The following is an 18,730-nucleotide window of genomic DNA, read 5'->3' as shown; positions in this document are numbered from 1 at the left end:
GGCTGTTGAACCATCCGTAGTCGCTGCTGCCGACTGCCCGAGGCCCTTGCGTCAAGATGATCGAAACTCCGGCGTCAGGACGGATTGAAACACTCTCCGCGGCATGGAGCTCTCGAGTCGGCCTCTTTTTTTTTGTGTGTTTTTGGGGTTGTGTAATTTTAATGCCTATTTAATGCTTTTATTGTTGGACTGTGGGTGACTGAATTTCGTCCAATATTGGATGACAAATAAAGCTATCTTGAATCTCTTGAATCTTGAATCTTCTTACCAGAGTCCGCGGGCTTCACGGTGTTAAAGTCCACAGGCCCCGCGGTTGGAGCTCTCCACAGTCGATCCTCGGCAAAGGATCGCAGCTCCACAATGTTAAAGTCCGTGCAGTGCCTGCGGCTTGAAGCGCTGGGCCGGTCTCCAGGAAAGGCCGCACCACTCCACGATGTTAGGCCGCAGTGGGGACGGAGGTACGATACGGAGAAAGATCGCATCTCCGTCGAGGCAAGAGATTGCAAATAGCTTCACCCAATTCTTCCCTCCACATAAAACAAACCAAGAAACACTAAAACATACTTTAACACATACTTAAAATAATAAAAACACAGTCGAAAGGACAGACTGTTGGCGAGGCAGCCAGTGCTGGTGGCACCACCAGGTTTTAAATGTTATTGTACCTGCTCTGGTAACTCATTGCATATACCCACCAACCTTCAGATTCCTACTCATAACATGCCCCTCAGGTTCCTATTAAATATCTCCCCTCTTACCTTAACTCTATTCCTTCAGGTGGGACTAGTGCAGAGGGGGGCATCTTGGTTGGCACGGGCAAGTTGGTTCAAAGGGCCTGTTCTCATGGTATGACTACGACTCTAGCTTAAAAAGATGGTCTTCGATGAAGCAGGACCAGACTGGGAATATTTTTATCTTTTATTGTAATGAGTGCGCGCTTCATATTACAACAAAATGATCAAACCTGTCATAGGAAAACAAAAATCACACAACTTTGATTGCTAAATTAATAAAAATCTTTGAACCCAAACCCAGATTTAGACACAACAAAAAAAGAGAACACTTGCCCAAAACAGATTGCGGCACTTTGGTACCTACCATTGAACGTGGACGATAATAATGTGGACTGTGCAGAGGAGGGACATGCAACGGACCCGTTGTCTTACGTATCTGCATGTAGCACAGTCATCTCGTAATAGGATAACAGATCCCCCTTCCCCTAATAACATTAGTTTTCTGATACAAACCAGAACCCCAGAAGGTAAGATTATGGCCGAGCCCTCCAATTCCTCATCCTTCCTGCTTGAGAGGAACATTAAAGATTCCGCGTCCACCAAATCTTGCTAGTCTTCCACAACTTCCAATAAATACTAATGCAAAAAAATCAGGAGTGCTTCATGGAAGCTAATCAAAAAATACCAAGCTACATTCTTTTTACTCTGTTCCCCCTGCTTTTTATTTATCTTTAAAAAAAGTTGATCAAAGTTAAAGCATTGCAGAGCTTTTTACAGTGACTAACACCCCCTGAAATGGCCATGTGCACAAGCTTTTGTTTCGTTTAATATATAAATACCCTTTAGGCAATTGGTGGGAAATGAAAAGATTTTTCTCTTTACAGGTCATTGTAAACAACCGGGGTTGTTTATGCAGTTCCTGTCTGTGGAATGTGCGTTTCAACAGGGTCACTCAGACACCAGGGACAAACAGCTCCCTCACATCCGTGTCTGCTGGGAGTGTGTGACCTATCAGGTACATCAGCAGACAGGCACCATGGCTAAACTAACATATCCTCGTCGCTGTCGTCGTGAAACGCCACATTTGTCGAGTCTTTTGCCGCCCTGTCCCGCTTCACCCGAGGCTTTGAGTTTGAGTTCCCTTTGCTCCCCTTTGGCAGGCCCAGCAGATCCTCGTCGCTGCCGAGGCGGGCGGGCCCGTGCTGGTGCCACTGCTTCGCCCCGTGCCCCTGTATCCTGCTCCTGTTGACTCGCACCTGAGGCACCGTCAGCACCTCGTCCTCGCTGTCCTGGTCGTCCAGGGGGAAGGAGCTGAAGACATCAGCGTTGACGGGCCGGGTGACTACGTGGTTCAGACCGTTGGCCTGGCAATCCTTCCCCGGCTTCAGGCAACTCTCGTCAGATGAGGCAACTTCTTCCATCAACCACTCCGTTTCATTTTCATCACATTCCTCCTCCCCGTTAATCTGAGCAAGAGAAGAATACAATTACCCCTCACTCCCATTTCAATGCGATGCTGGCCTGATGGATTGAACCAGTGGTTGATATGCTGTGCTTTTAGTCAGTCTGCCCGTTGGAATTCTAATGCATGGTTTCAGATAGAGCTCATTTTATGGGTCAATCGTGAGACAAGTCAGAAGGCGAAAAATTAACAAACTGAAAAATCTTGAGAAACAAGGAACTGCAGATTCCATTTTATACAAGAATAGACACAAAGTGCTGGAGTAACTCAGCAGGTCAGGCAGCATCTCCGGAGAATATGTAGAGGTGTTTCTGGTACCAACCCGTAACGCCACCTATCCATGTTCTCCGGAGATGCTGCCTGACCCACTGAGTTACTCCAGCACTGTTTTTTTGTGCGCAAAATCTTACTCTTCAAATCTCCTTTAAATTTCTTCCCTTTCATCTTAAGCCTGTGCCCTCTGGTTCTAGACTCTCCTGCGCTGGGAAAAATACTATGCTTCTTAATTATGTGAACTTCTATCAGGTTAGCCCCCAGACTCCTCTGTTCCAATCAGAACAAACCCAGCCAATCCAATCTCTCCTCATAACAAAAGCTCTCTATTCATCCTGGTGAATTCCGGCATGGTAGCGCAGCGGTAGAGTTGCTGCTTTACAGTGAATGCAGCGCCGGAGACTCAGGTTCGATCCTGACTACGGGTGCTGCACTGTAAGGAGTTTGTACGTTCTCCCCGTGACCTGCGTGGGTTTTCTCCGAGATCTTCGGTTTCCTCCCACACTCCAAAGACGTACAGGTATGTAGGTTAATTGGCTGGGTAAATGTAAAAAATTTTTTTGCCCCTAGTGGGTGTAGGATAGTGTTAATGTACGGGGATCGCTGGGCGGCACGGACTTGGAGGGCCGAAAAGGCCTGTTTCCGGCTGTATATATATGATATGATATGTGGCAAACAGAATTTACACAATACTCCTGGTGTGGTCTAACCGTGTTTTGGACAGCTGATACACATCTCAACTCTTGCAGTCAATGCCCCAGTCTATAAAGGGATGCATAGCAAATGCCTTATTTTTGTTTTGTTTAGAGATACAGCGTGGAAACAGGCCCTTCGGCCCACCGAGTCCCCACTGACCATAGATCACCCATACACTAGTTCCATCCCACACACTAGGAACAATTTACAGAAGCCAATTAACCTACAACCCCACACATCTTTGAGATGTGGGAGGAAGCCAGAGCACCCGGAGAAAACCCACGTGGTCACAGGGGGGTCATGCAAACTCCACACAGACAGCACCCGTAGTCAGGATCAAACCCAGGTCTCTAGTGCTGTGAGGCAGCAACTCTACCACTCCTGGCTTCTTCGTACCTTATCCATCTGTGTCACCACTTTCAGGGAGCTATGGATTTGCACCCAAAGTCCTCCTATACATCAATGGTCATGAAGGTCCCTGCCTTTTACTCCATGACTTAAAGTGCATTATCTCACTTCTCATTCTTCTCTCTCATCTGCAGGGGAACAGCTTTTTACTGAAACTCCTTTGGAACCCCTGCCTTGTGGACTGGAGCGGGCTGATCTTTTAGCCTCATACTCTGGTCTGTGAGCACCTCGGTGAACCCAATTTTCCTGCATCTGTACACTGAGCTTTCATGCAGCAAGCAGAGTCCACTGTCTCACTGTCCCAGCTGCTGCAACACTGATGGAGAAACCTGGGACTAAACTAGTTGCTCAATTCTTCTCATAAGTTAATAGATTAGAAGACATAGGAGTAGAAATAGACCAGTCAGCCTATCGAGTCTGCTCCACCATTCAATCATGGTTGATCTATTTTACCCTCTCAACCCCATTCTCCTCATAACCCTTCAAGAATCTTCCCAATCAAGAACCTATCAATCTCCACTTTTAAAATACCCAATGACATGGCATCCACCGCCATCTGTGACAATGAATTCCACAGATTCACCACTCTGTGGCTAAAGAAATTACTCCTCATCTCCATTTAAAAGGTACAGCCTTTTAATCTGAAGCTGTGCCCTCTGATCCTAGACTCTCCCACTACTGGAAACATTCTCTCAACATCCAGTCTGAAGAAGGGTCTTGATCCGAAACGTCACCTATTCCATTTCTCCAGAGATGCTGCCTGACCCTTTGAGTTACTCCAGCTTTTTGTGTATATCTTCAATTAACATCCACTCTATTGAGGACTTTCATGATTTGGTGGATTTCAATTAAATCTCCCCATCATTCTAAACTCCAGCGAGTAGAAGCCCAGAGCCATCACCCTGAGGATTACAGATAACAACTGCTCACACACACATGTTGGTGTCCTAACATCTCCACTTAATGTGCTAAAAAAAAAAGAATGAGCAAACCTCACCTTTGTGTATTTGTAGGCAACTCCTGTTCTCCTCCGGCAACAACCTGTCACCTTTTGCAAAATAGCTTCCCTGGGAAAATTGAGAGAATTATAAATAAGTGGACTATAAAGGAGGGAGAAATAAGGAAGTTATGATCATTGGACCTTTAATGCCACATTTAAGGGGATAGATTTATGATTACAGCGACACCTGGCATTTATTCAAATTTACAAAGAAAAAGAGAGTGTTTCTAACCACATGTGGATCTCCAGTGTAAAACACAATGTTTCCTTATTTAATTTGGGTTAATACAGCGCAGAAACAAACCCTTCGGCCCACTGAGTCCGCTCTGACCAGCGATCCCTGTACACTAGCACTATCCTACACACCAAGGACAATTTACAATTTTTTACCAAAGCCAATTAACCTGCAAACCCATACATCTTTGGAGTGTGGGAAGAAACTAGAGCACCTGGAGAAAACTCAAGTGGTCACGGGGAGAACATAAAAAATCTGTAGACAGCACCCATAGTCAGGATGGAACCTGGGACTCTGGCAGCAACTCTCCTCCAGCGCGACTGTGCCGACCTGAGTCTTATGACAAGGCTTTTCAGCCTAAACCAATATGGTTCAGAACAGTCCCCTTAATCACCTCTGCAGTATTATCTCCTGCAAACTGAGACTGAGTCCCCTCCCCCTCTCCTCAATCTTTGCACATCCCACAAGCCTTTCCACTCGTCACTTTAATTTCATGTTTCATGTATTTTGTGTTTTTTACGACTGTTGGCAGATCAATTTCCCTCCTGGGATAAATAAAGTTTTATTGTATCATATCGTAAACTATTCCCTCACTTGCCCGTCAACTCCCACCTTCACACTGATTGTTGTGGGGACGGGGAAAGAAAGCAAGCTGAAAAAGAGTTGGGGACTGGACAAAGCCTGGCAAGTGATAGGTGGATACAGGTGAGTAGGGTTTGATTGGCAGCTGGGTGGACAAAGACAAGAGATGAAAAGGAGACAAAAGTGTGTCTGATAAGAAAAGAGTAAAATATGAAACCAGAGCAAGGGATATAGGTTTAGGTTTATTGTTGTCACTTGTACCGAGGTACAGTGAAAAGCTTTATTTGTTCATGATATCGAATTAGATCAGACAATACTATCATAAAGACAATCAAGTCATATTCAAGTACAACAAGTAGAGCAAAGGGGAAGAAACAGAGTGAAGAACATAGTTCTCGGCATTGTAGTGCATCAGTTCCTCAGACAAAGTCCAATGTCCGCAATAGGGTAGAGGTGAATCAGATGGTACCGTAACTTATGGGAACGACCGATCAGAAGCTTGATAACAGGGGGAAGAAGACGTTCCTGAGTCTGACAGTCAAGATATAGGTGGAAAGGGATGGTGAGGGAGAAGGTGGGTGGTTGCAGGATAGTGGGTGAGCAGAGCTATTTTCAATTATTATAATCCATTTAGAACAGTTTTTAAATGTGTCAGCTGGGAAGGAGAAAGCTGTATTCAGTTGAAAATAAACCTGGGCAAAATTCACGTCGGCAATGACATTTGTTCGTACCTTCGCTCCTGTTTGTAGAAGAGCAGGATGAAGAGGCAGGCGGTCAGCACTATCAGTAGCACACTCAGCATTGCCCCCACCGCTCTGCTCCTTCCAGATAAGCCCTTTGTATCTCCACTCGCATCGCCTGGAATCACGTCAATGACTGGCCTGTTCAAAACAAAGTCAGACTGCTCACACCAAGAAGGCATTTCTGCTCATTGTTAGAACTAATTCCACATTCTTTCGAAAAAAGACACAAAGTGCTGGGGTAACTCAGCAGGTCAGGCAGCATCTCTGAAGGACATGAATAGGTGGCACTTCAGGTTGGGATCCTTCTTCAGTCTGATTGTAGTAAGGGGGAGAAAGGTGGAAGAGAGGTGGGGACAGGTCAAAGCCTAGTGAGTGATAGGTGGGTACAGGTGAGGGGGGTTGATTGATGGATGGGTTGACAATGCCAAAGACGGGAAGACGACAAAGGCTACAAAAATGAGGAGAGAAGAGGCACAAGTCAAAGGGACATAGATGAAAGAGGACAGGGAAAAGTTGTTGCTGGGTTAATTACCCAAAGTTTTAGACTTCAATGTTCTTGCTGCTGGGCTGCAAGCTACCCAAGCGGAACTCTTCAGAAGCTATGACCTACTGAGTTACTCCAGCATTGTGTGCTTTTTTTGAAAACCAGCATCTGCAGTTCCCATGGCCACATTCCTGTGTTCCAAGGAATAAAGTCTTAGTCTGCTTAACCTCTCCCTATAGCTCAGGCCCTCAAATCCTGGCAACATCCTCGTTAATCTTTTCTGCACCCTTTACATAGAAACATAGAAAACAGGTGCAGGAGGAGGCCATTCGGCCCCTCGAGCCAGCACCGCCATTCACTGTGATCATGGCTGATCGTCCACAATCAATAACCCGTGCCTGCCTTCTCCCCTTATCCCTTGATTCCACTAGCCTCTAGAGCTCTATCTAACTCTCTCTTAAATCCATCCAGTGATTTGGCCGCCATTAAATCCATCCAGTGATTTGGCCTCCATTTTAAATCCATCCAGTGATTTTGCCTCCTTTCCCGCTGAACAAAATGTTAAGTGCTGGAGCAACTCAAGGGGTCAGTCAGCATCTCTGGAGGACATGGATAGAAGACCCTTCTTCACACTGTAAAGTTCTTAAGATGGCTGAAGACCAAACGTGTTTATAGAAGGAATGAGAAGACATCTGTGAGGGCAGAGGGCAATCTTTTATCCAGAGTAGGGGAATCATAAACCAGAGGACATAGGTTTAATGTGAGAGGGGAAGATTTAATAGGATCCTGAGGGGTAATGTTTTCACTCTGCAGGTGGTGAGTATATTGAAGGAGTTACCAGAGGAGGTAGTCGTGGCAGGTACTAAAGCATTTAAAAGACACTTGGACAGCTCTAGCAACCAGGCACCATTGCCAGATTATAGCAGACCCTTAACTGGGTATTTACATAAATCAATATTTGACCAGTAATGTGAAATGGATTGGCAACTTCCCTGCAATGAATGCAGGAGCACAGAAAAGCAGCTGGAAGTGAAATTATAGCAGTTTGGAGCAGATCACGGCAGTAGTCCCCTTTGCCCACATTTGGCCCATATCCCTTGAAACCTCTTACCATTCATGTACGTGAAAAATATCCTTTAAATGTTAGAGCACCTGCCTCAACAACCTCCTCTGGCAGCTCATTCCATATACTCACTACCCTCGGTGAAAAAGTTGCCCCTCGGGTTCCTATTAAATCTTTCTCTGCTTACCTTAAAACCTCTGTCCTCTGGAAAAGGAAATACAGTTAATGTTTCAGGGCAAAAGCCTTAAGTACCAACTCAGCCTGAGTTACTCACTGAAATTCAGTTCAAATTTGAACTTCAAGTAGAAACCTTCAGCAAATAACGCAGAAACTCAAGGCCATAAGACATAGGTGCAGAATTTGGTCATTCGGCCCATCGAGTCTGCTCTGCCATTCAATCATGGCTGATCTATTTTTCCATATTAACCTTTTTCCCCTGCCTTCACCCCATAACCTTTGACGTCCATACGAATCAAGAACCTATCAATCTCTGCATTAGAAATGGTCAATGACGGCCTCCATAAGCGTCTGTGGCAATGAATTCCACAGATTCACTACTCTCTGGCTGAAGAAATTCCTCATCTCCTTTCTAAAAGGAGCTTTTAATTCTGAGATTCTCCCGCTAGTAGAAACAGCCTCTCTACGTCCACTCTATCCAGGCCTTTCATTCTTCAGTAAACATGTGTTCGTTGAAGCATGTGGAGAAAGGACAGTACAAACATCTAGGTTTTAGGGAGAATTCTCAACATGAAACAGACTGCTTGTTCGGTGACATCTAGATATTTTAGTAGATAGATATGCAGAACGAAAAAACTTTGAAAATTGGTCCTAGGCGGCTTAAATCTACAAATAGCCAGAGAAACTCACACAAGGGCACAGATGGTGGAGGTGTACCAAGTAAAGAGATACTGGCAGTCTGATGTCTCATGCAGGAAGTCTGGCTTCCCCTCTCCTGCTGTCTGACTGCAGTGTAATAGCACAGTGGACGAGACGTTCTTGGACCGATCCCGACCGCACAAGGAATTGGAAGTAAAGACCACGTCCAAGTCATCATCTGGAATAAAAAGCAGGCTGGAAATGTATATCATTCTGCTTTACTGACAACAGCCTCATACTACCAATCAACTGTTAGAAATCCCGCTAATAATACTAACGGCACATCCATAAACCTTTATGGACTATCTTTGGTTTTAATTTAGTGATACAGCGCAGAAACAGGTCCTTCGGCCCACCGAGTCCGCGCTGACTAGTGATCACCCGTACATTAGTTCTATCCTACACATTTGCGACAATTTACAGACACTCAGTCTGACCCAAAATGTCACCTATCCATGTTCTCCAGAGATGCTGCCTGACCCACTGAGTTACTCCAGCAGTTTGTGTTCTATGCACCTGCAGATTCTTGATCTGTAGTTCCTCGTGTCTAGACTAGAGAAAATTAGATCTCCAGGCAACAAATTCTAGAAGGCTTACCTTCAAGGTAGTATTTTGCTTTGGATGGAATGCCAATACACCTAAAGGCAGTCTGGTTCTTCTTGATCTGACAAATGTTGGAGCCTTTACACTGGTCATTCTTTGGTTTGGCGATACCCGAGAGCTGAATATCATAGCTGTATGAATCGCCATTTGACCTGAAGTCACCGGATGCTGTGTACAACCTGCAAGACACAATGAATTTTGTTATCTAGAATTAGTGCATGTTAGCCAGCAAGGACGGAGGGGGCTATCCTTGGGGAGGTTGGGGAAATATAGAAACGGCAGAGTTGTGCCTAACAAACCTCCGGCTGTGATTAATTCTTTAAACTTGCCTTATCCATTCACCTGTCCAAATGTTTCTTAAACGTTGCAATAGTACTAGCCTCAACTACCTCCTCTGGAAGCTCATTCCGTACACCCACCACTCTTTGTGTGAAAGTTACCCCTCAGGGTCCTATGAAATATTTCTCCCCACACCTTAAACCTATGTCCTCTGGTTCTCAATTCCCCTACTTTGGGCAAGAGATATGCGTCTCCCCGATTTATTCCTCTCATGATTTTGTACACCGCAACAAGATCACCTCTCATTCTCCTATGCTCCAAGGAATAGAATCCTAGCCTATTCAACCTCTGCCCATAGCACAGGTCCTCGAGTCCTGGCCACATCCTCGTAAATCTTTGCACCCTTTCCAGCTTGATAACATCTTTCCTATAACATGGTGCCCAGAACTGAACACAATACTCTAAATGCAGCTTTACCAACGCCTTATACAATTGCATTTTTGCAGACCTCCCAATTTCTATACTCATTCTATACTCATTATCATTCCAATCGAATTAAAAAAAACAAATGCAGTGCACGTACTTGAAGTAAATAGCTGACAAATTAACTTCCTTCCCAGTGGCGGGGTTCTTAATGGTGGGGCCCACCATGTAAACCTCTTGTGGTTTAACTGCACAGGCTGCACGAGTCTCCCAGGAAATTATAAACTCACACTCCTGCTCATCAAATCTAGAAAGAAAAAGAGTAATGGTTTGGTAAGATAGACACAAAATGCTTGAGTAACTCAGTGGGACAGGCAGCATCTCTGGATAGAAGGAATGGGTGACATTTTGGGTCGAGACCCTTTTTCAGGTTTGGCATACAAGTTCCAACAAAAGAGTGCGAAATGGCCTGATCAGGTTACATAAACATGGAATAAACTCCCAAACCGTACAATCTCACCAACCCAGGCACTTTATAAGGCAAAATATTTGGTATCTAAAATAGGCGGCCTTTAAAATTTTCTGAAGAGCCCCGACCCAAAAAGTCACCTATCCTTGGCCTTCAGAGATGCTGCCTGACTCACTGAGTTACTCTAGCACTTTGTTTTACTCAAGATTCCAGCATCTGCATTCCTTGTGTCAGTCTTTAAACTTCAAATCCTCTTCAAAGTTTGAAATGGCAATTTAAAATAAAGCTTTTAAGAGATTTTGTTAGAGATTTTAGGGGCGGTACAGTAGCGCTGTGGTAGAGTTGCTACCTTACAGAGACCCGGGTTCGATCCTTACTCCAGGTGTTGTCTGTATGAACTTTGTACATTCTTCCTGTGACCGCATGGGTTTTCTCCGGGAGCTCTGGTTTCCTCCCACACTCCAGAAACGCACAGGTTTGTAGGTTACTTTGGCTTTGGTAAAAATTATAAATTGTCCCTAGTGTGCAGGATAGTGTTAGTGTATAGGGTGATCATTGGTTGGCACTGATGGGCTGAAGGGCCTGTTTCTGTACTGTATCTCTAAACAAAACTAAACTGGAACAGGCCCTGAGGGACAATCCAGGTGCCGACACTCTGACTATCTGTATCACTGGATTTTATCAAAAGCTTTAGAACCATTTATAAATGTTTCAGATGTTTGAACCCAGCTGTATTTAAAAGATCATAGCATCAAAATAATGTTGACACAAGGACTCCAGATGCTGGTTTACAAAAAAAAAAGGACAAAGCGCTGGAGTAATTCAGCAGGTTAGGCAACATCTCTGGAGAACATGAGGGGATGTTTCATGTCAGGACCCCTGTTCAGACTGATTGCAATGGGGGGGGGGGGAAGAAAGCTGGAAGAGAGGTGGGGGGATGAGATAAATCCCGGCAAGTGATATGGATACAGGCAAAGAGGATTTTTTATTGGCAGGTAGTTGGATAAAGGTCAGGGACAAAAGGACAAAAAGTGTGAGGTAAGGATAGAAGTGGAACAAAATGTGAAGCCAGAGGAAGGTATATGGATAGAAGGGGGCGGGGCTGGGAGTGGAAAGGGAGAAATAATAAGTTCATTTAAATTAAAAACACTAACTATGAAATAACAAACCCCTTTTCCCATCCAGTTCTGTACATCGGTTCCAATGAAGTGATGGGGGAGCAGTAGAGATGCTGACTTACAGCACCAGATTCAATTCAATCAAAACCCAAGACCTTGTTGACCAATTTATGAGGCAAACACTTTTATAAACTGGACCTTCAGTTACCTCCACTGCCTTGCCCCACTTCTAATGGAACAGAGATCCATTAATCTTGAAATAAAATTGATTAACATTCACAGCCTCTGCACTATACTTCCACAAATACAGAGAACGAGTGTCTTCTCACCTGAGCAGTTCTGGTGCCCCTCCTGTTGATGAACACTGTAGTTGTACAACAGTCTTTGCGTGCTTGCCGGTACTGCATGTATAGTAGCCATTCGAATAGCTCACAAAAAGTTGTTCGCCTGGAAATAAGGGTTAAAATATAAGCTGTAGTTTAAATGAGCCCCCACACAGCACGAATTGTCACTTTATCACAAAGAAATGAACCTCATAAACCAGAAACCTGTGGTAAATGTGTAGGAAGGAACTGCAGATGCTGATTTACACTGAAGATGGACAAAATAATGCTGGAGTAACTCAGCGGGTTAGGCAGCATCTCTGGAGAAAAGGAATGTGACGTTTGGGGTCAAGACCCTTCTGGTCTGAAGAAGACCATTCTGCTCTGAGATGGTTCTGGTCTGAATAGGCGGCGTTTCGGGTTGAGACCCTTTTCTCCAGAGATGCTGCCTAACCCGCTGAGTTACTCCAGCAATTTGTGTCTATCTTCGACCTGTAGTTAAGTTTCAGATGCAAGTGGTGAGGATTACTCTACGATTCTATGTTAAGGCAGAAACCACTTCTCCAATGAAAAGCCATTCGGGTTGTTGCCCTCGGATTTGATTTTGCACCGCATAGACCATACATGGCAAGATTAGCAAGTACTGATGATACAAAAGTGGGTGGTTTTGCAGATAGTGAAGATGTTTGTGAAAAATTGCAGCAGGATCTTGATCAATTGGTCAGATGGGCTGAGGAATAGTTGATGGAATTTAATGCAGAGAAATGCGAGGTGTTGCATTTCGGGAAGTCTAACATGGGCAGGACCTCCACAGTGAATGGTACGGCTCAGGGCAGTGTTATGGAGCAAAGGGATCCAGGAGTGCAGGTGCATTGTTCCTTGAAGATCGAGTCGCAGGTAGACAAGGTTGTCAAAAAAGCTTTTGACACATTGGCCTTCATCAGTCAGAGGATAGAGTATAGAAGTTGGGATGTCATGTTGCAGTTGTATAAGATGTTGGTGAGACCGCATTTAGAGTATTGTGTTCAGTTCTGGGCACTATATAAAAGGAAAGATGTTGTTAAGCTGGAAAGGGTGCAGAGAAGATTTACAAGGATGTTGCCAGATCTAGAGGGTCTGACCTATAGGCAGAGGTTGAGTAGGCTGCAAATCTATTCCTTGGAGCACAGGAGGATGAGGGGTGATCTTAAAGAGGTGTATAAGATGAGAGGAATAGATCAGGTAGATGCAGAATCTCTTGCCCAGAGTAGGTGAATCGCGGACCAGAGGACATAAGTTTAAGGGGAAGGGGAAAAGATTTAATAGGAATCTGAGGGGTAACTTTTTCACACAAAGGGTGGTGGGTGTATGGAACAAGCCGAGGTAGTTGAGGCTGGGACTATCCCAGTGTTTAAGAAACAGTTAGACTGATACATGGATAGGAAAGGTTTGGAGGGATATGGACCAACGCAGGCAGATGGAACTAGCATAGCTGGGACATGTTGGCCGGTGTGGGCAAGTTAGGCCGAAAGGCCTGTTTCCACGACGTATCACTCTTTGACACTAATTTATGGAATCTGTGTCAGAGATAGATCTTGTGCGCCCCCAGTACAGACAGCGCTTGATAAAGGCAAGAGATGGAAATTCATCCCCACGACCGATGCGAGGCAGTCTTTAAGTAATTACACATTGAGGCAAATGGCGGCTTACCCGCGGTCCGTTTGTCTTTGTGTTTTTTGTTGTTTTTTTTGTCTTAATTGTAGATGTGATGTCGTGTTTTTGTGGTTGTGTACTATGTGTGTGTGGGGGGGAACTGTAAAATTGTAAATTTGTCCCTTCCGAACGGAGACCCGACCTTTATTTTCTGGGTGGTGTCTCCGTTCCTGCTGCGGCCTACCATCGGCCAAACTCCTGGAGCTGGCGGCCTCCACCCGGGACCACCTGGGCTCTGGTTCGCAGACCGGACTTAACATCTGCGGAGCCGGCTGTCTTCGGAGGCTGTGGGAGCGGCTGCGACTCGCCTTCGGAGGCTTCGGCTCGGGCCGCGTGGATGCCGACATCGGGAGCTCCGGCAGTGGCAGCGTGTTCGCCCGCCCCGGATCGCGGGGCTTGGGTCGGCCCGCCGCAGACATTTCACCGTCCGGCGCGGCCTGAAATAGGCCGCGGGAATTTTTTCTGCTCGGCGGGGGCTTCAATGTCGGGAGCCACGACCGCCCCGACGTGCAGCAGCAGCGTCTTCGCCCGCACCAGATCGCAGGGCTGGGGTCGGCCCGCTGCGGACCTTTCACCGTCCGGCGCGGCCTGGAACATGGCAACCTCAACAGCCTGACGGCGGGAGAAGACGGCAGGGGAAGAGAAAAGACATTCTGGCCCATCACAGTGAGAGGGGTCTGGAGGAGACTCACTGTGATGGATGTTTCTTTTTTGTTTTGTTTTGTGTTGGTTGTGGTTGTGTAATTGCATATTTTATTGCTCTTATTGTTGGACTGTGGGTGACGAAATCTCGTCCAAAAGACTTGTTTTTTGGATGATAAATAAAGGTAATTCTGATTCTGAATTCTGATTCTGAGTATTAATTTTACTTAGTCAATATAGCACAATTATAATTTTAGGTTCACAAGCCAATGGACCAAAGCATTAAAAAAAAGTATTTTAATGGGTAGGAAGGAACTGCAGTTGCTGGTTTACACCGAAGATAAACACAAAATGCTGGAGTAACTCAGCATGTCAGGCAGCATCTCTGGAGGAAAAGAGTAGGAGATGTTTCGGCTCTTCACCTTTCCATATTTTTAGTATTTTAATGGGATTGGAAATCCTTGATCTGCAACAATAGTCCACTTCAGAAACAACCGTCTCATTTGTGCACATCTAAATAACATACTTCCTGCGCCCTTTGGTATAAAGCTAAATACCTTTAACTGTTATATTCTGGCTGTGAACAAGTCCCAATATCTGTGTTCCACCATTTTTATTCTTTCTGCACACACTGGCAGATGGAGAGCAGCCTGTGGGTCCTTCGTGAATGCCTTGACAGAGATTCATGTAATACCTGAAGAATAAAAGTAATGTCAACCTGGGCCTGACATTCAACTCGTTACCATGGTAACCACCCAGAGAGGCAACACCCAGAGAACAATGCTACCTTAGTTAAATTGCACAAAAGACAATAGCCTCCAGCAATGGATTACACTTTAAATACAATTCGTCTCTATACACAAGAAAATGCTGATGGAGGTTTAAACAAAAAGACAAAAGTGCAGGAGTAACTCAATGGGTCAGGCAGCATCCTCTGCAGAACATGGACAGGTGCGTTCCGAGTCAGAATCCTTCTTCAGATGCTGGTCTGAAAAGGAATAATGACCCATCACTCTCCATTCCCTCCACAGATGCTGCCTGACCCACTGAGTCCCTTGAGTATGCGTTTCCTGCTCAAGTTTCCAACATCGGCTGTTCCTTGTATGAAACAACCAGGACGGGAAATCAACAAAGGGTTGATTTCTCAGGGCATCAAGGGTTATAGGAAGAACGCAGAGAATGGGGATGAAGGGGGAAGATAGATCAGCCATTATTAAATGGCAGAGTAGACCAGATAGGCTTAATGGCCTACTTCTTCTACTCCTATGACTTATGATCTCCTCCTAAGCTCTGAAGAAGCAGAGAAGAAGCCGACTGCTCCCAAGCATACCACGGGCACCCCGGGAGAGATCGAAGGCAGCTGGCACTTACGTATAATCGCCAGAGGAAAACTTCCATGATCCGGTGAGGGAGGAGAGCATTCGTAAATCGTAGGTCTTGTGACTGTGGACCACCTTGCACTCCATCCGCATGGGTGGACAAACGGCATTCGTCCTCCATTCAAACGTGGTTGAGCAACCGAGGGTCTCGCTCAGTTCTTCAGGCCTCCCTACCTCCACAGTTTCATCACATCGGAAGATGATGGTGGATCTCCGAGTGGCAGTCGCTGAAACCATGTGAACCAAGTCAACTTAACTTCAATGTGCCAAAGCATAAATATTCAGATAAAAAACATTTGTCACGTCCCATTTGTGCAGGGAACAGGAACCAGTCTCCGTTACATACCATTGCTGCAGAACTCCCATTGTTTATCCTTGTCATAGTCGCTGGTTGTGGCACACCACAGAAACCCATCTGTTCTTCCATGAATCGTGCACTCTCTGTACGACGATCCGAGAAACAAGAAAGGAAACGTGCACAGCTTTCCGCTTTTGGTGACTGCAAAAGAAAGTCCGAGTCAAACAGCTCGGAAACAGGCCCTTCCACCCAATTCATCCATGCTGACAAAGATGCCCCATCTAACCCAGTCTCATATGCCCATAGTGAACAAAATGCTGGAGTAACTCAGCGGGTCTGGCAGCATCTCTGGAGAAATTGGATAAGCAATGTTTCAGGTCAGGATCCTTCATGTTTGGCCCATATCTCTCTCAACCATTCTTATCCATGTACATGTCTGGTTGTCTTTTAAATGGTGTTATAGTACCAGCCTCCATATACCCACCACCCTCTGTGCGAAAAAAAGTTGCCACTCACGTTCCTATTAAGAGAATAAGGGGCAGAAAGGCAACGTGCAACAACCAGTTATCATGGCTGTTACCATGCAGACACCATGGATCCTCAAGCCTACATCGCCCTTTTCTCCGGTGACTTCTTTAAATCCAGACTTACACACTGAGCATTGGTTAAGCCGCACAACTACACCCCTTACAGTCACTTGGGAATCATCCTAAGTTTATTTTCTTTGCTCAGAGCAGGGCACTAAGGTACATTGCAGCCATCATCCTGCCCAAGTTAATTCAGAACCATCCAAAAAAGTTGGGGACTGTTGCATAAAGAAAGGATGCCATTCTCATGCAAGAGATATTGAAATGAAAATGGTACATTCCTCCCAAACATTTGGCCTATGAATTGATTGAAAGACACAGCATGGAAACAGGTTCTTCAGCCCACCGGGTCCACACCTGTTCACGAGTTCTACGTTATCCCACTTTCTCCACTCCCTACAAACTTGGGGCAATATACAGAGGCCAATTAACCTATAAACCCGTGCATTTTTGGGATGTGGGAGGAAACCAGAGCACCCAGAGGAAACCCATGCAGTCACATGGGAGACTGTGTAAACTCCACAGAGGTCAAGATCAAACCTGGGTCCTTGGCACTGAGGCAACAAGTCTATCTATTAGCTGCTCCACTTGGTCTGTGAAGAAATGCATCCGTCATCCTTTGCACTCTCTTTACAGCATAGAACAGGGTGGCAAAGTGCTGCAACAATAGAGTTGCTGCCTTGCAGTGTCAAGGATCCAGCTATAATCCCGACTCCAGGTGCTGTCTGTACAGAGTTTGTACATGCTCTCCGTGACCGCGTGGGTTTTCTCTAGGTGCTCCAGTTTCTTCCCGCACTCAAAAGACATACAGGTTTGTCGATTAATTGGCTTTGGTAAATTGCCCCCTGTGTGTGTGTAGGTTAATGTATGGGGTGATCGCTGGTCGGTGCAGACTCGGTGGGTTTCCACGCTGTATCACCAAAGTCTAAACAGGCTAAGTTAAAGTGAATTAACAGCTCCCGTCATTACCTGTAGGGCACAGCTCTGTACTCCCGTACCGCAGAATCAGAGCCGGGTCCTGGTGATTGTACTCTAGTGTCATTGCCTTCGGATTGCCAAAGGAAGCGGTTTCATTTCCCGACACTAAGCAGACTGCGCTGTCTTTACACCTGTTGCCAGGAACATCTTTCACTGCTGCACACACGTCCAGGTGATATATCCCATGCCCAGACTGAACCTGAGGGATCAACAATTCAACATAACAAATGTTATCACCACGAACTGCAAAAAAAAGCCAAAGTGGTGGAGTAACTCAGTGAGTCTGGCAGCTGGCAGCATCTCTTGGGAACACTGAATGCATTGCTTCCAATTTGCAACTTCTCTGTCTGCAAACTCAACAATTCGCAACTCTTTATCCTTTTTGCTCTCACGCCCGTATTTTCATCCCAGGCCTTTGTCTAACAATCCGCCCATAAACCTTCCCCCCCACCCCTTACATGGATTCACCTACTACATGCCATGCGCTGTCCAATTGTTCCTCTTTTCCAACTTTCTTTCCCGCCCTCTCCACCCCCACCTGTAATCATTTTGAAGAATCACCTCACCTATCCATTTTTTTTTCCAGAGATGCTGTCTGAAATCCAGCACTCCAGCGTTATTCCAGCACTGTGTCTTTTTTTCAAATAAATAATTAAATTATCTTGGGATGTAATAATGAAGCACGAGTGAATACTTTGGATGAATAGATCCCAATCCGAAACATCGCCTATCCATGTTCTCCACAGATGCTGCCTGACCCGCTGAGATACTTCATCACTTTGCTTTCTACGCTAAGCTTTCCCCGAATTTGGACTTTAGTTTTAGTTTCAGACAGTGAGTAAACAGGCCCTTTGGTCCACCGAGTCCGCGCCGATCAGCGATCACCCCCACATTAACACTATCCTACACACACCAGGGCCAATTTACACATACACCAAGTCAATTAACCTACAAACCTGTACGTCTTTGGAGTGTGGAAGGGAACCGAAGATTTCGGAGAAAATCCACGCGGTCACGGGGAGAACGTACAAACTCCATACAGACAGCACCCGTAGTCAGGATCGAACCCGGGTCTCTGGCGCTGCAAGCATTGTAAAGCAGCAATTAGAGCTGCGCCACCATGCCGCCCTCTTGTGTATATCCGCTGGACTTCCTAATAACTTTTATTTTCAGTTCCAGCGCAATTGGAACGCTCATTTCTGCCGTTAAATTATTTCAGGAAGAAATTGCAGATACTGGTTTATACCAAAGATAAACACAAAATGCTGGAGTAACTCAGGGAGTCATGAAGCATCTCTGGAGTAAAAGGAACAGGTGACACTTCCATAGACTCAAATTGTTTCAGTACTTCCTGGCAAAACCTATGTAACCTCCAAAGGAAAG

The 18,730-nt window shown here is 45.5% G+C and overlaps 1 protein-coding gene across 1 annotated transcript in view; it reads right to left on the bottom strand.

Moving 5' to 3' along the window:
• Nucleotides 1-908: 908 nt before the first annotated feature.
• Nucleotides 909-18,730, bottom strand: part of igf2r (insulin-like growth factor 2 receptor) — a 137,261-nt gene continuing 119,439 nt past the window's right edge. Inside the window, exons 38-48 of the mRNA XM_078405195.1 lie at nucleotides 17,339-17,546; nucleotides 15,831-15,983; nucleotides 15,477-15,711; nucleotides 14,663-14,799; nucleotides 11,778-11,895; nucleotides 10,022-10,168; nucleotides 9,154-9,338; nucleotides 8,548-8,734; nucleotides 6,122-6,271; nucleotides 4,571-4,640; nucleotides 909-2,200 (exon numbers count right to left, since the gene is read on the bottom strand). Of these exons, the coding sequence (XP_078261321.1) occupies nucleotides 1,775-2,200; nucleotides 4,571-4,640; nucleotides 6,122-6,271; nucleotides 8,548-8,734; nucleotides 9,154-9,338; nucleotides 10,022-10,168; nucleotides 11,778-11,895; nucleotides 14,663-14,799; nucleotides 15,477-15,711; nucleotides 15,831-15,983; nucleotides 17,339-17,546 (2,016 nt within the window). The 3' untranslated portion in view covers nucleotides 909-1,774. The remainder of the gene's footprint in view (nucleotides 2,201-4,570; nucleotides 4,641-6,121; nucleotides 6,272-8,547; nucleotides 8,735-9,153; nucleotides 9,339-10,021; nucleotides 10,169-11,777; nucleotides 11,896-14,662; nucleotides 14,800-15,476; nucleotides 15,712-15,830; nucleotides 15,984-17,338; nucleotides 17,547-18,730) is intronic.

This window comes from Rhinoraja longicauda, chromosome 9 (assembly GCF_053455715.1).
Source record: "Rhinoraja longicauda isolate Sanriku21f chromosome 9, sRhiLon1.1, whole genome shotgun sequence".
Taxonomy (NCBI): Eukaryota; Metazoa; Chordata; class Chondrichthyes; order Rajiformes; family Arhynchobatidae; genus Rhinoraja; species Rhinoraja longicauda.
Note: the sequence above shows the minus strand (reverse complement) of the source record. Positions and strands in the feature narration are given on the sequence as shown.